At 45.3% G+C, this 20,578-nt stretch overlaps 1 protein-coding gene and 1 long non-coding RNA gene across 6 annotated transcripts in view; one reads left to right on the top strand and one right to left on the bottom strand.

Moving 5' to 3' along the window:
* The window catches only part of DAP (death associated protein), a 66,833-nt gene extending 61,499 nt beyond the window's left edge, over positions 1-5,334 (bottom strand). The window contains exon 1 of the mRNA XM_019982916.2: positions 5,143-5,334. Within this exon, the coding sequence (XP_019838475.2) occupies positions 5,143-5,197 (55 nt within the window). The 5' untranslated portion in view covers positions 5,198-5,334. The remainder of the gene's footprint in view (positions 1-5,142) is intronic.
* Positions 5,335-5,455: 121 nt separating this feature from the next.
* The window catches only part of LOC109575084 (uncharacterized), a 34,087-nt gene continuing 18,964 nt past the window's right edge, over positions 5,456-20,578 (top strand). The window contains exons 1-4 of one of the 5 annotated variants that reach the window (XR_011562460.1): positions 5,456-5,799; positions 11,215-11,363; positions 14,583-14,733; positions 19,693-19,843. This is a non-coding gene — a long non-coding RNA (uncharacterized lncRNA). Of the gene's footprint in view, positions 11,370-14,582; positions 14,734-19,692; positions 19,844-20,578 lie in introns of all 5 variants that reach the window. The other 4 variants (XR_011562456.1, XR_011562457.1, XR_011562459.1 and 1 more) reach the window with 4 other exon arrangements.

Raw genomic sequence — 20,578 nt, 5'->3', positions numbered from 1 at the left:
TCCAGACAGAAGCAAACCTTGACTTGTTCAGCCACTGCGATTTGGATCTGTCTGTTACAACAGTGAATACAACGTAATACAGCTGATATAACTGTAACTAATACAGGACCTGATACAAAAGTGTATAGTCCCTATACAAACAAAAGAGTCTATGAAGCTGGGAAGGGGAGGCCATTCACAAGACCAAGTAAGAGTGTGCAGGCATCTTATGAATTGAACAGGACACTCACAGAAGTGAGGGGGAGGAGGCACATGTCAGCCAAAGTCTCAGAGCACAGAGGGGAAATCTTAAACACGTCGTAGAAGTGCCTGGTCCACCCTAACTGGAAGCTCTTGAAAAAAACAAAAAAATGCCGTGACTAAAAGGGTCTCTCTTTTTACTTGGCATCTCAGGAGCAAAGGCGAGCTTCCCAACTGGCACTAGTGGTAAAAAAAACCTGCCTGCCATTGCAGGAGACATAAGAGATGTGGGTTCTATCCCTGGGTCGGGAAGATCCCCTGAAGGAAGAAATGGCAACCCACTCCAGTATTCTTGCCTAGGAAACTCCATAGACAGAGGAGCCTAGCGCGTTACAGTCCACGGGGTTGCAAAGAGTCGGACATCGGACATGTCTTAGCAACAGAGCACACCCACACAGGAGCAAAGGCAGACACCTCTGTCCTGTATCTTCAAGCGCTGATCAGTGTGACTGGGTTGAGCACACTGGGGGGCATGATTAGCACACCTTTGATTTCATGGCTAATATAATAAAAACCAAATCAGTCTTGCCTTTCTAGCAACAGAGTGGCCTGGATAATACGAAACCTCCAGAGGGAGGTAATTCAGGGGGAAGTGTCACCCACAACCTTTTAAATGCATCCTGAATGATCAGTAGACCAGAGAACTGAATTATTTTGAAGTTACTAAAGAAAAACAAAGTGGTCTTTTTTCCACTATAATGAATAGAATTGTGTTTGTATTTCCATTTGACTCAGTTCTAGAAGGGACATAAAGTCTACTCTCGAAAGGAAACCACACACAAGATTAGTAACACTTCAAGCCATCACGTACTAGATTTATGAGGACTTTCCTGACATACAGTCTGCATCCCCTGGGGAAATGGGAGGGGACCAGGGTTGGCAAAACGTATGTTATGAAGAGACGTTATTCCCACCACTGCCAGAAACCCACGGAAACTGGCAGGAGTGAGTCACAGTGTGGCTTGTCACCGAGTCCCCCCTTCTGTTGGGGATCAGAGTTCTGCTATTAGATGAAACAGAACCTCACTCACTCGGTTCATCTGTTATTTACAAGAATTCCCAGAAAAGCAGCAATCTCATTTCATTTCTCCACAAATACTTGGTCGCCGAGAGCAGTGGCGAGCTCTCAAATCATGAAGACTTGGCTACTTTTACAGAGGACCCAGCCACCAGCACATCACAGGATGCCAGGCAGTGCCCACCAGCACTCAGTGGGTGGACTCTGTATTTATGCACACAGTCCCCTTCCTCCGAGTCTCTTTAGGAGCCTCGTTAACCTCACGTCCCGGAAGGAGGACCTGGTGAAGAATGGAGCCCCTTTGAGAAGGGCTGCTGAGGTTCAGCAGCAGCAGCTGAGGTTCCAGGAGGCAAAGCCCCGCCCCCCCGCCCAGGGGAGCCACCCTGAAGTCACTGACTTGGGGGTGTCGGCAACACTCCAGAGGGCTTGGCCAGGTTTAAAAACGGCATTGTCCCCTTGATCCCAACTGCAAGGTGACTGTTCATTAGTGCCAAGCACTTAGAACTAACTGGTGAAGGGGAGCAGGCTGCCACCCCCAAAACCTGACTCTTGGGCAAGTATGATTTTGAGTTGATTTAAGAAACAGCACACAAGGAAAAGCTGGATACAGAGAAGTCACCCTTGCTGGGAACTTTTACACTCCAAAGGGAGATCTCCACGTGTAAGTATCTCTTTTTCTAACAGGAAGAGAAAGATGACTAAGTCACAGGAGAATCCTACTCTGCATAACGACCTTCCCCTGGCTTACCAGGCATTTCCTGGCTCCCTCCCACAAGGGGAACCTCCTCTCCAGGGCATGTTTTAGGGCATGTTTTATCATTAGTATTTAAGGTGGGGCTTGGGAGTCACTCATTTTTCTTGAGCATCTGCTATGCATACAGGAGAGATATATGTTATTGAACTGCTTCTTTTTCTTTATTAGTCTGTTCTTTATCATAAGGGGGATCTCAGCCAGAAACCTAGAAAGATAAAGGGAAAGTGATTTTTCTCCCCTATACCCCACACCCTAAGCATGCACACATACTAAGTTACTTAGTCCTATCCGACTCTTTGCACCCCTCTGGACCATAGCTTGTCAGGCTCCTCCATCCATGGGATTCTCCAGGCAAGAGTACAGGAGTGGGTTGCCATACTCTCCTCCAGGGGATCTTCCTGACCCAGGGATGGAACCTGCATCTCTTACGTCTCCTTCACTAGTAGGCGAGTTCTTTTCCATTAGTGCCACCCGGGAAGCACCCCACGCCCTGTAACACTCGGCAAACATGAGTTACGATTTCCATGATGCTGCTGCTGCCTAAGCTGGCTGAGAGTCCCGCTTGCACCACCAGGACACGCTGGAGACAGCTCAGCAGTGGAGGGAAGTTGTGGGCCTCGCGTGCCAGGGAGGAAGTGAGAGGCAGTAAGAGGATGTGGAGAAACTCACAAGCTATTTATTAGGTATCACAGAGCCAGGCCCTGCTCATCAACGGGACCCAGGCCCAGAAGCAAGGGGCACAGGCAGACAGGTAGAGGTTGTGGGATGCAGAGAAGCGTACCTGGTTCAGAGAACAATAATGAGAAAACACAAAAGAACATGAAGAGAGTCACGGAGGAGAATTTTATTGTTTTTGATTGCAGACTTAGGCGCAAGATTTTATCATCCAACTTAAGCACTTAATGAAAGTGTTTCCAATGTTTCAAGGCTATTATTTTGACTTAGGAACTGGGTTCTGGGCTATCCGTGATGATTACGCTTTATTATAGTAGATGTTTTTTTTTCTTTTAACGTTCACTCTGCAGAACTGTCTGTTCTCTGGTCATGCTGGAGTAAACAAGACCACCCAGACCTTTCTGCCAGAAAAGGCTTCCACGCAGAGGTCTCTGTGCGGTACTAACTGAGAGGCAAGACACTGCAACCAACAAAAGGTCTCTTTCTAACCTGCACCCCTGGGCCAGAATGCCAGGCCCTTCCTCCAGCTCTGGCCAAGTGTGACCACCCTTGCGAAAGCCAGGATGACAGTGACGGCTTCCTTAGTGGCTCCTGCTGGACTGGGGTCTCAAAGCCTTAAAGAGTCACTAACCTGAAGTCACTGGAGGAGTTTACCTGAGGCACTGACTGTCCCTGGGCTCCAATCCTATAGATGGTGACATTAAGCGCAGAAAGGAAGCTCTGCCCTGCTATCTCCTCAGGGACCATCTGGCACAAACCTCCCATTTCACGGATTAGGAAAACCGAGCCCTAGAGAAGTGACCAGCCTCAAACTCAGAACTCAAGTTCACCGCTATGCCAGCACAAATACATTGGCTCCCTTCTCCTTGGACATAAATAAGATACTTAATTCGTGATTCACACAGCTTAGCTGTTTACAATTCAGAGAAAACTCAGAGTCCTTCGTGAAATTTCTCCCAGGGAGTTAATAGCAACAGTTTATTCCTCAGATCTTAAAGATCTCCATATGGCTGTCTCTGTATGCAATTACTGCCACTTTGCTTTGGTATCGTCCCAACACGGACATTCTACTGCTACTCACTCCCTGGGGACAGGGGAGCCCCAAGCAGACTGCGGCTGTGTGGCTGAGGGTCACCAGTGTAAACGAAGGTGTTCCCTCCTGCCTGGCTGCCCAGGTCATCAGGCAGCTGGGCAAGAACCCGCAGTGGTAGGACTTATAGGCCAGAGTTATCATGAAAGGAAACGCTTTGAAGTTCTTTTTTAACTTAAAACTAATTCAACACAGAGGTCCCCAAAATCTATTTTCCATTACAGTGGAACTGTTTTCTACAATCCCATGCCTCTCACACCCCCACCCCCATGCATCGGTTAGCCATTTTTCTTTCCTGGTGCCTGTCTTGCTGTTGAGAGCTTGTTTCACTAATGAAAAGTATGACCTACGCTGGAATGCAACATATGTTAAGGAACTGCTATATTCACTGTGGAGACAAAGAATTAGTGCCCTATGGTGGGGACGGCAGGCAGAAATTGGGGAAATCTTTCCTTCAACAAGAAGATGGCATAAATGTTCCACAGAAAGCAGCCATGTTTGGCTCAGGCCTCTGTTACTAGCAGACTGAATTGATACTCTTCACTGACGTGTGGAATGAAGACCCTAAAAACCCCACACGCCGAAGCCACTGGGAGTCAGTCACCTCTGATTCCCTTAGTGCCCGTCCATATGGATTGATGGTCATTTCAAACGAGAGGTGAAAAAAGCAATCGACCCGTTTGGGCAGATTCGAAAGAGCAAACAGGAACTGTGCTCAAAAGGGGGAGGAGACGATATGAAAATAAAGGCTGCTCAGAGTCTCCTTTTCGAAGAAAAAGACTCCAGCATTTAACTTCCTTGTCTCAGAAGTTTAGGATGTATAGAAGCAAAAAGCAGAACAAAACAAAACAAAACCACTTTTGAGGAAAAGCAGAATGAGAAAGAAACTGGAGGGCGGGAAAAAAAGTCATATTGAGTGGTTAACGAAAGGAAAAAAAAAAAAAAGATTTCCACTCCTTTGGTTCTTTTTTGTAATGCTGTCAGCTTACAATTAATCATCGCCAAGACGCTGAGAACTCTGTGATTTGTCATTGTTTCGGCTCCTCGTTTTCCTTTCTAAAGCATCTGTGCATTCTAAGGAAGCATTCACCGCACAAACTTTTGGGGACACATTGTTCGGCTGGGCTTCTTTCAAGTCAGTCTAATCTGCACGCAACTCCCACGGACTTGCGATGTTTTCGCGTAAAGAAAACAGGTGTCGCCCGCGCGGGGCTGAGTCTACCTCAGACCGCACGAGCGGACCGGCGGGCCGCCGCCTCCCCGCCCGACACCCCGCGTGCCCCGCGTGCCCCGCGCCCCATGCCCGCGGATTCGAGCCCGCCCTCCGGACCCGCGAGAGGAGAGAAAGTGGGAATGCGTCCGTACCGGCGGGCGGATGTCCAGCTTTCGTCTCCAGCTTCCCCTCGGGAGGCGAAGACATGGTGCGAAGCCGGTTTCGGACGGACTTAGGCGGCGGCGGGCTCGGGCGGCCAGGAGGGAAGCGCGCCGACAACGAGAAGCGCGCGCGTTGCGCTCCGGGGTCGCGCACAGACTTGCCGACCGCGGCCGCCGGGAGGGGGCGCGGCCGGCGCGCGCCGACGTGGCACGGTCCCGCCCACCCGCGGCTGCGCAGTGGCGTCACCGCGCTCTCCCAGCCCAGCCCCGCCCCGCCGGCCCCCGCGCGCGCCCCGTAGACTGAGCATGCGCAGTCCTTAGCGCCACGTAGGACGCCAAGGCTTGAAGCTGAGGAGGAAGAAGGGGGCGCGGGGAGGGCTGGGCGTCGGTAGACGCTGGCTATGCTGGCGAGGCAGGAGCGGGAGACTGGGTGAGCGTAGTCCAGCGGGAGGGTGTCACCCACGTGGGCGGTGGTCCGCCAACCCGCCAGAAGGACTGTGACCGTGGTGGGGAAGCTGAGCCTCCAGAGCTGGGCGCCCAGGCTGGTGGTGCGTGTCGTCGTCGGGGAACCGGCCGGTCTGCCACGTCGTCCAACTCACATCTGGAGCCGCAGTTAGGAAATGAGACACCAACGGGGACCGACCAGGGGTACGAGAATAGCCCGGATTTATTGAAGTTCAGTTAAGTCACTCAGCCGTGTCCAACTCCTTGCGACCCCATGGACTGCAGCACGCCAGGCCTCCCTGTCCATCACCAACTCCCAGAGTTTACTCAAATTCATGTCCATTGAGTCGGTGATGCCGTCCAACCACCTCATCCTCTCTCGTCCCCTTCTCCTGCCTTCAATCTTTCCCAGTATCAGGGTCTTTTCAAATGAGTCAGTTCTTCCCATCAGGGGGCCAAAGTATTGGGAGTTCCAGCATCAGCAGCAGTCCTTCCAATGAATATTCAGGGCTAATTTCCTTTAAGGATGGACTGGTTGGATCTCTTTGCAGTCCAAGGAACTCTGAAGAGTCTTCTCCAACACCACAGTTCAAAAGCATCAATTTTAGGTGCTCAGCTTTCTCTATAGTCTAATTCTCACATCCATACATGACTACTGAAAAAACCATAGCTTTGACTAGGACCTTTGTTGGCAAAGTAATGTCTCTGCTTTTTAATATGCTGTCTAGGTTGGTCATAACTTTTCTTCCAAGGTGTAAGCGTCTTTTAATTTCATGGCTGCAGGATTTATTGAAAAGATGCTAGAAACAGGACATTCGGGGGTGTCCCCCACCCCCGAAAGAAGATGAGGCAGTGCTGTGAAGCCTGGAAACCTGGATAAAGGTTTTGGAAGGTTGTGTGTTTGTGCCAAGATGATGGCTTTGCAATGGGTCTTGGTTCTGCCCAAAGCTGAGTTGGTCTCGTGCTCTGGATCACGTCCTTCTCACCTTCTCAAGCACTTTGCCACGACTCGTATCCTCTCCTGCACAGTCAATCCCACTGTACTGTTAGTATCCACACGTCATGTGGTTTTGAAGTGGAAACACCGTGATCTCTCTTGGCCGTATGTCTAGCTTTGACAGCACAGCTGCTTGAAGACCACCTCACCCACTCTCACTCCTCAACCCAGTCCAATCCATCTGTTTGTCATCCAGCTCCACAGAGGCTGCCACCCACCAGGAAGGTCCATTTATCAATGTCACTCATGTCCTCTCTGCTGCCCAGTCCAGTGGTCACTCTTCAGCTCTCATCCTCATTGACTTCTGGGCAGCACTTGACCTCGCTGACTGTGCCCCTCTTCATTAACTGACATCAGGCTTCACTATCACTGCCTTGATATCCAGGGTTTGGACTGGATACCTGCTGCTAATTCTCAGTGGTGTTGGTTGGCTCCTCTTGTAGGTTTCTAAACACTTGAGAATCCCAAGGCTCAACACCAACCCTTTTCTCCGCCTTGCCTTGGCTTCCTTGGCCCATGAGGCCCATTATCTGTGTGCTTGTGGGTCACAAATCTGCAAACCTATCTTTCTACACCTGTCCCTCCACTAAGCGCCAGGCTCACATTCCACTGCTCCCTCAGCCTCCCTAACTGGAGGTCTCACCCAGTGCTGCCCAGCTCTTTGCTTCAGGGCACGTGTAGAAATGCACACACTACGGGTGGATCTGGAACTATTCCCCCCATTTCAGTAGCACTAGTAGCAAGAGAGCTGTTGGCCAGGCAGCAGTCATGATCTAGTTGTCATTGTCTTGCATTCACATCCAAACTTGCAGACAGGTGTCAGCAGCTTAGAAGAAAATCCGAAATCAATAGTGGGACACTTTTAAGAGATGCTCCATCACTAACACTATTGATAGAACATACTGAGGAATACACAGACACTGACGATCTGGATTCTAAATAGACACTTGAAGGACATGTAACCAAATTAATTGTAAGAATAATTTCCGTGAGTGCTATATAGTTAAAAACTTAAGTCTAAAAGAACCATTTCTAAGAAGTACAGGAAAAACATTCTGGGTTAGAAAACACTGTGTTATAGTTTAACTGGACTCATTTTTTCCCCTTCAGTCAGTCAATTCAGTCACTCAGTCATGTCTGACTCTTTGCAACCCCATGGACTGCAGCACGCCAAGCTTGCCTGTCTATCACCAACTCCCGGAACCTGCTCAAACTCATATCCATTGAGTCAGTGATTCTATTTAAGCATCATCCTCTGCCACCTCTTTCTCCTTTTGCTTTCAATCTTTCCCAGCATCAGGGTCTTTTCCAGTGAGTCAGTTCTTTGTATCAAGTGGCCAAAGTATTGGAGCTTCAACTTCAGCATCAGTCTTTCCAATGAGTATTCAGGACTGATTTCCTTTAGGATGGACTGGTTGGATCTCCTTGCAGTTCAAGGAACTCTCAAGAGTTTTCTCCAACACCTCAGTTCAAGAGCATCAATTCTTTGGCACTCAGCTTTCTTTATGGTCCAACTCTCATATCCATACATGACTACTGGGAAAAACATAGTTTTGACTAGATGGACCTTTGTTGGAAAAGTAATGTCTCTGCTTTTAAATATACTGTCTAAGTTAGTCATAGCTTTTCTTCCAAGGAGTAAGCGTCTTTTACTTTTTAATTTTGTGGCTGCAGTCACCATCTGCAGTGATTTTGGAGCCCAAGAAAATAAAGCCTATCACTGTTTCCATTGTTTCCCCATCTATTTGCCATGACGTGATGGGACTGGATGCCATGATCAGTTCTTTGAATGTTGAGTTTTAAGCCAACTTTTCCACTCTCCTCTTCCACTTTAATCAAGAGGCTCTTTAGTTCTTCATTTTCTGCCATAAGGGTGGTGTCATCTGTATATCTGAGGTTATTGATATTTCTCCCGGCAATCTTGATTCCAGCTGTGCTTCATCCAGCCCAACATTTCACATGATGTACTCTACATAGAAGTTAAATAAGCAGGGTGACAGTATACAGCCTTGACATACTCCTTTCCCAATTTGGAACCAGTCTGTTGTCCCGTGTCCAGTTCTAGCTGTTGCTTCTGGACCTGCATACAAATTTTTCAGGAGGCAGGTAAGATGCTCAGGTATTCCTATCTCTTTAAGAATGTACCACAGTTTGCTGTGATCCACATGGTCAAAGGCTTTGGCATAGTCTATAAAGCAGAAGTAGGTGTTTTCTGGGACTCTTGCTTTTTTGATGATCCAGTGGATATTGGCAATGTGATCTCTGGTTCCTCTGCCGTTTCTAAATCCAGATTGAACATCTGGAAGGTCTTGGTTCATGTACTATTCAAGCCTCACTTGGAGAATTTTGAGCATTACTTTGCTGGCATGTGAGATGAGGGCAACTGTGCAGTAGTTTGAACATTCTTTGGCATTGCTTTTCTTTGGGATTGGAATGAAAACTGACCTTTTCCAGTCCTGGGGCCACTGCTGAGTTTTCTAAATTTGCTGGCATATTGAGTGCAGAACTTTCACAGCATCATCTTTTAGGATTTGAAATAGCTCAGCTGGAATTCTATCACATCGATTAGCTTTGTTCCTAGTGATGTTTCCTAAGCCCCACTTGTCTTCACATTCCAGGATGTCTGGCTCTAGGTGAGTGATCACACCATCGTGGTTATCTGGGTCATTAAGCCGTGTTTTTTTGTATAGTTTTTCTGTGTGTTCTTGCCACTTCTTCTTAATATCTTCTGCTTCTATTAGGTCCATACTATTTCTGTCCTTTATTGTTTCCATTTTTGCATGAAATGTTCCCTTGGTATCTCTAATTTTCTTGAAGAGATCTCTAGTCTTTCTCATTCTATTATTTTCCTCTATTTCTTTGCATTGATCACTGAGGAAGGCTTTCTTATCTCTTCTTGCTATTCTATGGAACTCTGCATTCAGATGGGTATATCTTTCCTTTTCTCCTTTGCCTTTTGCTTCTCTTCTTTTCTCAGTTATTTATAAGGCCTCCTCAGACAACCATTTTGCCTTGCATTTCTTTTTCTTGGGCGAGGTATTGATCCCTGCCTCCTGTACAATGTCATGGACCTACGTCCATAGTTTTCAGGCACTATCAGATCTAATCCCTTGGATCTATTTGTAACTTCCACTGTGTAATCGTGAGGGATTTGATTTAGGTCATACCTGAATGGTCTAGTGGTTTTCCCTACTTTCTTCAATTTAAGTCTGAATTTTGCTATAAGGAGTTCATCATCTGAGCCACAGTTGGTTCCCAGTCTTGTTTTTGCTGACCGTATAGAGCTTCTTCATCTTTGGCTGCAAAGAATATAACCAATCTGATTTTGGTATGGCTTTTTTCCCCTTAGTGGCACATAAAGTCATATGTTAAGAGTGATGGCAGTTTAGATTCAGTGACCCATGATACTGCAAGTAACCCTGGAGGTAAGGAACCTTCTGAGGAAGGAATTAACTACCCAGGGGCCCTGGAGGCTCTGGTCCCCACTGGGCTGCAATGAGGACTGAGAGTATCCATATACTTGCCTGAGACCTGTTTTGGGACTACACTGATCAAGACCTTCTGGTATAACAGCTGTGCCTAGTTTTATATGTAGAACCTGAACTCTTGAGTCACCCACCTACCCACAGAGACCTTCCCATCTAAAGGAGAATCCAGACTATTCATTATGATGGGAGTACCTGCCTAATCCCTTGCATTTTACTGCAGAAAATACTGTTATTTAAGGAATTGAGCTTGAAAAAAAATACCGATATTTCCCCTGCAGCTAGGAGTGGTCAAGAGACAGTTCCGGCCATTGAAATACAAGTGGAAGTTGACTGGGGTTTTCTGGGGAAGTTTCTACATTTTTGAAAGAGGACCACTCTTCTTCCTGTTGACTTCATTGTTCAGATGGCCTTGAATTCATACAGAAGGTAGAAGCCAGAGTGATTGTACTGCACCCATGAGGCAACCAAAGGCATATAAGCCATATGCAAGAGGTGGCAGAGCAGGAAGACAGATGGAGGTGGGGCTTTGAGATTCTGTGGAGGCTTTACAGAGCAGCTGACCCTGCCTCCAGACTGTTGTGGAAAACAGACCCCTGTTAGATCCAGCCTCTGTGGATGGTATCTTTACATGCAGCTAAATGCAACCCCTCCCCGGTGATGGGGCCCTGCCTGTCCCCAGAAGCTCCTCTGTAACCGCGACTCTGGACACTGGCCTCTCTGATGTTCCTCCCATGTGACAAGCTAGTCCTTCCCTCTGGGCCTTAACATTAGCTGTTCCCTCCACCTAGGATCATCTCCCCCAGATTCTTGCATGGCTAACACCTCCCCATTCTTGAATAAGGGTTTGAAAGAGCCTAGCCTGACCTAGAGAAGGTCCTGATCTAGAGAAGGCAGCCCAGGCCCTTGACTCTCACCACTTTGCCTTCATCCTCATCAGTCATCTCTCTGCCTGGGCATTGCTGTCTTTCTCCTCTGATGCACAGTCCGTTTCAGCCCCACAAGGAGAGAGTTCCTGTCCAGCTTGCCCGCTGCATTCTCAGCACCCAAAACCGGGGTGGGCACAGATAGACATTCTCCCCCATCATTCTGGAGTGTAGATACATTTACTTTCTCACAACTGTTGCATAAATGAAGAGCAGCAAATGAGGTCTACACACAGAACGAGAACTAAACACAGTCACGGAGGAGAGAGGAGCCTGGCGTGCTGCAGTCTATGGGGTCGCAGCGTTGGATGGAACTTCGTGATTGAACAGCAACAGCAAATGGAGATGGCGCGAGTTCAGGTGGCCGTGAGTCTCTTCTGATACTCTACTTTCACTCATAAGTACATTTGTCCCTCTGTGTGTTATATGTTCGTGTGTGTGTGTGTGTGTGTGTGTGTGTGTGTGTGTGTGTCCAGGCACACAAGTCCTCTATCCTGAGGATAAATGTCAGGCACAACTCTTTATGTGGATGTGCACACAATAAATATTAGAATTCCTGAGTGAATAATCTTACAAGTGCACCATACCTCTGGGAGTAAGATAGGCTGACCCATTTTTACCAAGAAAAAAGGCAAACAAAAGGGAAAAGAAAGGATCGTTGGACTTATGTGGGACACAACCCTGTTGAGTGCATCCTGGTACCAGAAACCAGAGCATTAAGCCCCAAACCCATTGCCTCCCACCACTGGCTGCCTTTTAAAGTAAGTTTTGGGAGCTAATTTTCCCTTTCTCTCTTAAGAAGGCTCTCTTGTCATCCCAAATGATACTGGGGAAAATGGCACTGAATCTAAGACACTACTTAATATGAATGCTGTAAACACTGGAAAAGTATTCAAAGAAGAAACAGAAAATGCAGATTCTCTCCTCTGTGTGTGTGTGTTTTGTGCCTTCAGTTACGTCCCTGAAACATTCCGAACCTCAGTTTCCTTATGTGCAAGTTGGAGATGTGAACGCTGCCCTCCCTCAGGCCTGGAGAATCCAGGGCCTTCCCAGTGCCCCCTGCACACCCATATAGCTCTCCATCATCTGCTCTCCATAAGATCCTGAGATACCAGAGCTTCTCTGCCCTCAAGGATGAAGGAGCCAAGCCTATGAAAGGCCAAACTCGGGCTGGTCCTCAGGGATGTGAAAGGCCAAGCACAGGGACTGGTAGCTAACTGGGGAGACCCAGGAGAGCCCAGCTCTTGCCACGGTCCTTGGATGCACCTTTAAAAGTGCTTTATAAGTAGAATATACTATGGTATGTACTGCTGTTACTGCAGAAGAAGTTCTCGTTGTTGTTCAGTCACTAAGTCATAGACCAACTCTTTGTGACCCCATAGACTGCAGCATGCCAAGCTTCCCTGTCCTTCATCATCTCCTGGAGTTTGCTCAGATTCACGTTCATTAAGTCGGTGATGCAATCTATATGCAGTTCTTATTCAGTTCAGCTCAGTTCAGTCTCTCAGTCGTGTCTGACTCTTTGCGACCCCATGGACTGCAGCATGCCAGGCCTCCCTGTCCATCCTCAACTCCTGGAGCTTGCTCAAACTCATGTCCATTGAGTTGGTGATGCCATCCAACCATCTCATCCTCTGTCATCCCCTTCTCCTCCTGCCCTCAATCTTTCCCAGCATCAGGGTCTTTTCAAATGAGTCAGCTCTTCGCATCAGGTGGTCAAAGTACTGGAGTTTCAGCTTCAGCATCAGTCCTTCCAATGAACACTTAGGTCTGATCTCCTCTAGGATGGACTGGTTGGATCTCCTTGGAGTCCAAGGGACTCTCAAGAGTCTTCTCCAACACCACAGTTCAAAAGCATCAATTCTTTGGTGCTCAGCTTTCTTTATAGTCCAACTCTCACATCCATACATGACCACTGGAAAAACCGTAGCCTTGACTAGATGGGCCTTTGTTTGCAAAGTATTGTCTCTGCTTTTTAATATGCTGTCTGGGTAGTATTCATTAAATACAAGAATTATCCCACGGTGTTTTAAAATAACCGCACCTATCAATCAGTTTGATGAACATTGCGTTTTCATTTCGTGCTGACCCATGCCTCTGTCTTCTTGTGCTGTTGTCTAATGGATGAGAATTTTTATATTCTTACTTACCTCACAGGATTTCTCTTCCATTGTTGATTTTGCTTGGAAGGTGAGGGCAGCAGCCACTCTGAACTTTGCTTTGTAACATCCAGGATGTTTCTCAGTATATTATGTTGTGGGGGTTTAAGTAATATTTATTTAAATATAATTTCTTTGACACCCACAAGTCACATACAATACTTGAAGAAGATAGATAAGCATGTCCCAAAGCCAAATAAGAATGGTGGGCTATTTCGTTCCCTCCCTCCGGCTCTTTCTCTCTCTGTCTCTCTCTCACACACACAAACACACACACACACACACGGAGTCCTTCAGGGTTTCATTGGACCCCAACTTGTCAGTTAGTCACAGGGTAATTGAAAAGCATTTTGAGGCATTTTGCAAAAGTAATTCAACAGCTGGTAGAGGATCTTAAGGTCACTTTTCATCACATCTGAGGTCATCCTTTAGCTGAGGATATTTGAAGAAAAAAAAAAAAAACCAGCCCAAATCTCAGCAAAATATTCCTCTTATCTTTATTTGGAAGTTGGAGAATAGAAACTGCAAAAAAGATGGGAATACGACAACCATGAATACTGATTTGGCACAGAATTGCAAATGCTACGTAAGTTCTTTATGAAAAATGTGTTTTAGCAAGAAATGAGGGTGGAGGGTAGGGATAATTTTGTTTCTGGCTGTTTCACTGAGTCATTATTTGACCTTGCGCAAGCTACTTCCACATTCTGTGATTATAGTGGAGGCAATAATACACCTATCAGGCGGGGATTCAAATAGTTACTCAGTATTATGTCTTAGCATTTATCCCTTGTATAAAATGTCCTACAAGCGTATATGAATTGCTATAAGTACGAAAAACAAACATGACAAAGATATCAAGAATAAAGAGGCTTTCAGCAGGATAAAATCATCTCAAGGGAGTATGAAACCTGAAATAGAAGAACAACGTACTTTTGTTAGCTTTTTTTTCTTTTTAAAGAATCTAGCCAGGTTCCCAGATAGCTCAGTTGGTAAAGAATCCACTTGCAGTGCAGGAGACCCCGGTTCGATTCCTGGGTCTGGAAGCTCTGCTGGATAAGGGATAGGCTACCCACTCCAGTATTCTTGGACTTCTCTGGTGGCTCAGCTAGCAAAGACTCTGCCTGCAATGCAGGAGACCTGGGTTGGGAAGATCCCTTGGAGAAGGGAAAGGCTACCCACTCTAGTATTCTGGCCTGGAGAATTCCATGGACTGTATAGTCCATGGGGTTGCAAAGAGTCAGACACAACCCAGCAACTTTCACTTTCATCCAGGTTTAGTGGTACTAAGACATTATTTTACCCTTTTCTTCTTAGTTTGTGTGTGCGTGTGTGTGAAAGGCTGTGAGTATGTCACATTTAGAGAGCTTAAGTGACAGATGACCAGCCAAAGGACACTTAGGCTTCACTCCTTTCTCTTCAGGCCCAGAAGCCTCGACTCAGCTTTCCATGTGAAATCAGTCTGAGGAGGAGAACCTGTGAATGGCTGAGGTTTGAGTCTCAGCCTTCTCACACACGAAATGTGCAACATCAGAGAAACCACTCGCTGTGCGCCTCAGCGCCCTCACCTAAAGGTGGGGATCGTAACATGCCCCTCTAGAATGTTCACAGAAAGTATTATACACGTGACACCGCATTGAAAGTTCTGGCTACACTTTAAAGGGCTAAGCATGAGTTTAGCCAAAGCACATTACTTGTTAGAGATTTTAGATCAACATCCAACTAGGCATTTATTTTAAAATACAAAACAGACAATGAAAGTTCTAGGACAGAAAGGAGATTCCCGCAGGTTTGTGAGTGGGTAGGAATAGTGATAAGGAATAGGTTTCGAGGGAGGGAGTGTGTGGAACAGAACCTTCCTGGTGACAGAAGGCAGCAGGAGGGCGTTACCCCAGGAGAGAAACGTGGAGGGAACAGCAGCCCACGTGCCAGAGGCCTGGTTGGTCCGGCCTGACGTGAGGTGGGAGTAATGATGCACCAGAAGGTCCTGGTTTAAGTCCCGCTGAAGAGACCGCTGGGCTCTTATCTCTGCCTCTGCATTCAGTCTCTTGCAATATCATGTCATGTAACCTCTGGGAAGGAGAAGGGATGGCAACCCACTCCAGTATTCTTGCCTGGAGAATCCCATGGACAGAGGAGCCTGGTGGGCTGCAGTCCATGGGATTGCAAAAGAATTGGACACAACTGAGCAACTAACACACACAACCTCTGGAAAACTTCCTTGTACACTTAAGAGAGAATAAGAGGGGGGAAAGAAAAGCAAATAACATTTCAGTAGTATTTAAAAACATTCGTTTTGACCTCACAAGTGCCGTGGATAGATAGAAAACCTCCATGGACCACACTTTGAGAACTGCTGTCCTAGATCATTCTTCAGACACTTGTTGATTTAACAATAGGAAAAATATTTATGTTTGGATTAAAATACAATCACCACACTGTAGTCAGTGGTAATGTCTACCCTACAACCGGCCAGGATTACAATGGCTTGGGGGTGTTGCCCCAGGTTGGCCCAAGGCAGCAGGGGGACTCTCAGGGGCTCCCCTCTTTTAGGCTGACTCACTGGCCTTGGGCCAGCGATGTCAGCTGGGAGGAAAGTGTGAGGATGGCCTTCAGAGATGGGCTTCCCCACTCATGACAGCTGTTTCTGGATTCACACAACTCACCCGCTGTGCTGTTTGCCTTTGAAAAGGCAGTCTGAGCAGTCTCCAAGTTTTAATAGTGTCGCTGACATGATTTTTCAAAAGGGCTGCCTTGCACAGGCTTGAAAAATTGAGATGTAGTTGACATACAGCATTGTGTAAGTTTAACACTTATGATGTGTTGATTTCATACATTTATATATCAAAGGATGATTACCACCTTAGCGTTAGCTAACACCTCTATAATGTCATATAATTATCATTTCTCTCTCTCTCTCTTTTTTTGTGGTAAGAGCAATTAAAATGTAGTCTTCTAGGAACTGTGATATTTAGAATACAGATACTATAATCACTATCCTGTGTGTTAGATCTCCAAGACATTTTATGTACTAGTTCTGGGGGCTCAGATGGTAAAGAATCCACCTGCAGTGCAGGAGACCCTGGTTCGATCCCTGGGAATATCCCCTGGAGGATGGAATGGCTACCCACTCCAGTATTCTAGGCAGGAGAATTCTGTGGACGGAGGAGCCTGACGGGTTACAGTCCCTGGCGTCACAAAGATTCAAACATGACTGAGTGACTAACACTTTCACTTTTCAAATTTGTACGTTGAACAAGATTTCTCCCATTCCCCACTCCCCCCTACCCTCACCATTCTACTGTCTGTTTTTATGAGTTTAGCTCCTTTAGATTCCACTTGTAAGTGATGTCATACAATATTTATCTTTCTGTGTTTGACTTATCTTACTTAGTATAATGCCCTTAAGGTCTTTCCCATTCACAATTCCAGCAAAACAATAAAATAGTTAGGAATATGACCAAGGAAATGAATATGAAAACCACAAGACTTTGATGGAAGAAATTGAAGAAAACACAAACAAATGAAAAGATATCCCTTGTTCATAGATTGGAAGGATCAATATTGTTAAAAATGTCCATAATACCTAAAGCCATCTTTGGATCAGTGCAATTCCTATCAGAATTCTAATGGCATTGTCCACAGAACTAGAAAAACCCATTTTTCACAGGCTTTTAAGTAAGGAATGGCAAAAACCTCAAACAGGATACTCTTGGCCATATTTTTCTCTTCCAAACTGCATAATGTGCCTTTTTCTCATTAGGCAATCTGAATGTCTTGACTGCTTTCAAGAAATACTTTCTGTGAATATGTTTTGAAAAATGATGAAAACAATATACTTTGGAAAAACTAAATAGAAGTATTCTCTATGTCCAAAGGAGAAAGTGAATCACTACATATCAATAACCCTGGAGGCATTAGAGTCTATCATTTATTCTTTGTATGTTCCCTCAGGCTTCCAGGAAAAAAATAGATAAGGATTCTTGCTTACTATATCATCTTGTAAATTATCCTTCAATTTATGTTTGCTTGTTGTTTCATTGTTAAACAGAGGTTATGAGTTTTGGGATGGAAGGCCACATAAGTGAAGTTTCATTTTTATGTTGATGATGTTCACCTAGATCACCTCCCCAATAGAAAGGGTTTTATTTATTTATTTTTTTTTTGTATTTTTTTGTTACTGGCTTAAAAAAATTTTATTTACTTTAATTGGAGGCTAATTACTTTACAATATTGTAGTGGTTTTTGCCATACATTGACATGAATCAGCCATGGGTGTAATGTGTTCCCCATCCTGAACCCCCCTCCCACCTCCCTCCTATCCCATCCCTCAAGGTCATCCCAGTGCACCAGCCCTGAGCACCCTGTCATACATGGAACCTGAACTGGTGATCTATTTCACATATGATAATATACATGTTTCAATGCTATTCTCTCAGATCATCCCACCCACGTCTTCTCCCATAGAGTCTAAAAGTCTGTTCATCTATGTCTCTTTTGCTGTCTCACATATAGGGTCATTGTTACCATCTTTCTAAATTCCATATATATGTGTATTGGTGTTTTTCTTTCTGACTTACTTCACTCTGTATAATAGGCTCCAGTTTCATCCACCTCATTAGAACTGATTTAAATGCATTCTTTTTGATAGCTGAGTAATATTCCATTGTGTATATGTACCACAGCTTTCTTATCCATTCATCTGCTGATGGACATCTAGGTTGCTTCCATGTCCTGGCTATTGTAAACAGTACTGTGATGAACACTGGGGTACATGTGTCTCAGAAAGGGTTTTAAATATGGTTATTTTATAGATTTATAAGGATTCCCAGGTGGCCCAGTGGTAAAGAATTCACTTGCCAATGCAGGAGACCCAAGAGGTGTGGGTTCACTCCTGGGTCAGGAAGATCCCTTGGAGTAGAAAATGGCAAACTTCTCCAGTATTATTGCCTGGAAAACTCTATGGGAAGAGGAGCCTCGTGGGTTATAATCCATGGAATCACAAAGAGTTGGACACAACTGAGTATGCACAAATATTTTATAGATTTAGGTTAATTTGTTCATGAATTCAGCTCTTTATTAGGAATCAGTGTGAACATACACTAAATTTTTTATACCCTAATCTTGAATTTGCCTAATTTGATAATTTTTGAATTTGATAATTTTGCTAATTTTTGAATTTGATAATTTTTGATTTTGATAATTTGGCTAATTTTGATAATTTTTGAATTTGATAATTTTGCTAAGTCGCTTCAGTCATGTCCGATTCTGTGTGACCCCATAGATGGCAGCCCACAAGGCTCCCCGGTCCCTGGGATTCTCTAGGTAAGAACACTGGAGTGGATTGCCATTTCCTTCTCCAGTGCATGAAAGTGAAGAGTGAAAGTGAAGTCGCTCAGTCGTGTCTGACTCTTTGAGACCCCATGGACTGTAGCCTACCAGGCTCCTCCTTCCATGGGATTTTCCAGGCAAGAGTACTGGAGTGGGGTGCCATGGCCTTCTCCAAAAAAACTGATAATAGTCTATTAATAAGTGTATACCTGGCCTTAATTCTGGAAGATAACTTTTGAGCTCTTTCATTTGCAGTTTTCTTCTCTCTCACAGTTCTGGGGTTAGAAATAGAAAGTACTTTCTTCTACAAATTTAAAGCCTATTTTCCCTGCTGAAGTTACCTTGGTTTCTTTTTAAGCCATCTTTTTATCTCAGCCAAATAATTGATTAATTATTCCATGCAGGCTAAAGTATCTGTGTGTGATTTTTGTAGACCAGAGAAGTCTGTAAGTGATGATTTTAGCCAGTATCCTAGCTCTTACCGTGTTTGCAAGAAAAGTCAGCTCAACTGTTGCTCAATGTTTAAAAAAAGGTCCAAGCTTGGGAAATATGATTGCTATTAATTTAGATAAGAACATACCCTGAGCTGATCCTTCAGGTTTGGAGGGGCCCCCAGGGCACCATTCAGAGTTTTTCACTGACATTAATTAATAAACTGCCACTGACTATAGAAAAGATAAAAGAAAATATACAACTTTCAGTAGCTGGAAATTTACAACGTAACTGTTCATCTCCCTACCTGGTGGCTCAGACGGTAAAGCGTCTGCTTGCAATGCGGGAGACCTGGGTTCGATGCCTGGGTCAGGAAGATTCCCCTGGAGAAGGAAATGGCAACCCACTCCAGTACTCTTGCCTGGAAAATTCCATGGACAGAGGAGCCTGGTAGGTTACAGTCCACAGGATTGCAAAGATTTGGACATGATTGAGCAACTTCACAAAAAAAAAGAAAAACAAAGAACCATGGAACGTTTGGGTAAAGAAAAGTTACACTTAAGCTAATCCTTGCAGGGTCCACAGAAGAGCTAAAACGTGGTGTGATGTCACTCCAGCAAGATGGGAGAGTAATTACTGGGCCACACCTGGGCTGGATTTGGCTTATTCACTGCTCCCTTTTCACTTAAGGATGTTATTGTTCTTTCCTCTGCTCCCCTTCCCACCTTCTCTCCCCTCCCCTCCCCTCTCTTCTTCCTTTTTCTTCTCAGAAAGAGAAACCAACTCTGAATATTTACTGGAATCTTGTAGAATACTGGAAGAATTCGTGGAATTAAGGAGAGGGCTCCTGTAACTTCAGGAAGAAACGTGGACCAATACCTGAGCTTCTCTCTCTACAACACCATCAGAGGATAACTCCAGGCAAATGTTCATCTTTGTGTCTACTTGGCTAGACCACAGCACCTAGGCATTCGGTCAAATAGCACTGTAAATGTTTCTCTGAAGACATGTAAAGAATGAGATTACCATTTAAATCAGTAGACTTTGAGTAAAGCAGCTTACCCTCCAACCAGTTGAAGGTCTTAATGGGGGGGAAAAAAAAAGACCTCCCATAGGTAGTGTACTAGTCAGGGTTCTCCTGTTACCTGCTGCTTACTCATTGGGGAATGTAATCTTTAACCCCATTCCTTGTATAACACCAAGTCAGAAATACGTGTAAGAGAATTGCATCGAGCCCTAAACCCACACCTAGTGAGGAATAGTGCTAGTGCATAAATCACGCCTACTGTTAGGAACTCAAGCTGCAAAAGCTCCCTGGCTTTGTATCAATTTAGCTCACCACCATAGATTATATATCTTATGTCAAATCTCTTGCTTGTTGGAAGATTCTCAGACTTCAGGGTCTAGTTTTTTCTCCTTCCATGCTTGCAGGTTGCAGGTAAATAAAAAGTATTGTCTCTAGTGGATCTGTGACATAAATAGAAGGTTTGCTCCCCTCAGCCACTCTCTTTTTGATACTACCCTGCTGGAGTTTCTGGTGCTAAAATCTGCCCCATCCCATGAGACACAGTGTTGGTTCCAGGCTCTCCATCAGCTGCCCACAGCGCTCTGCTTTTATCCTGGGCTCCTCCCTGGTGTTCTTCACAAGTTTTTCCA

The sequence above is a fragment of the Bos indicus genome, chromosome 20 (genome assembly GCF_029378745.1).
Source record: "Bos indicus isolate NIAB-ARS_2022 breed Sahiwal x Tharparkar chromosome 20, NIAB-ARS_B.indTharparkar_mat_pri_1.0, whole genome shotgun sequence".
NCBI lineage: Eukaryota > Metazoa > Chordata > Mammalia > Artiodactyla > Bovidae > Bos > Bos indicus.
This window is presented reverse-complemented; position numbering and strand designations above follow the sequence as displayed.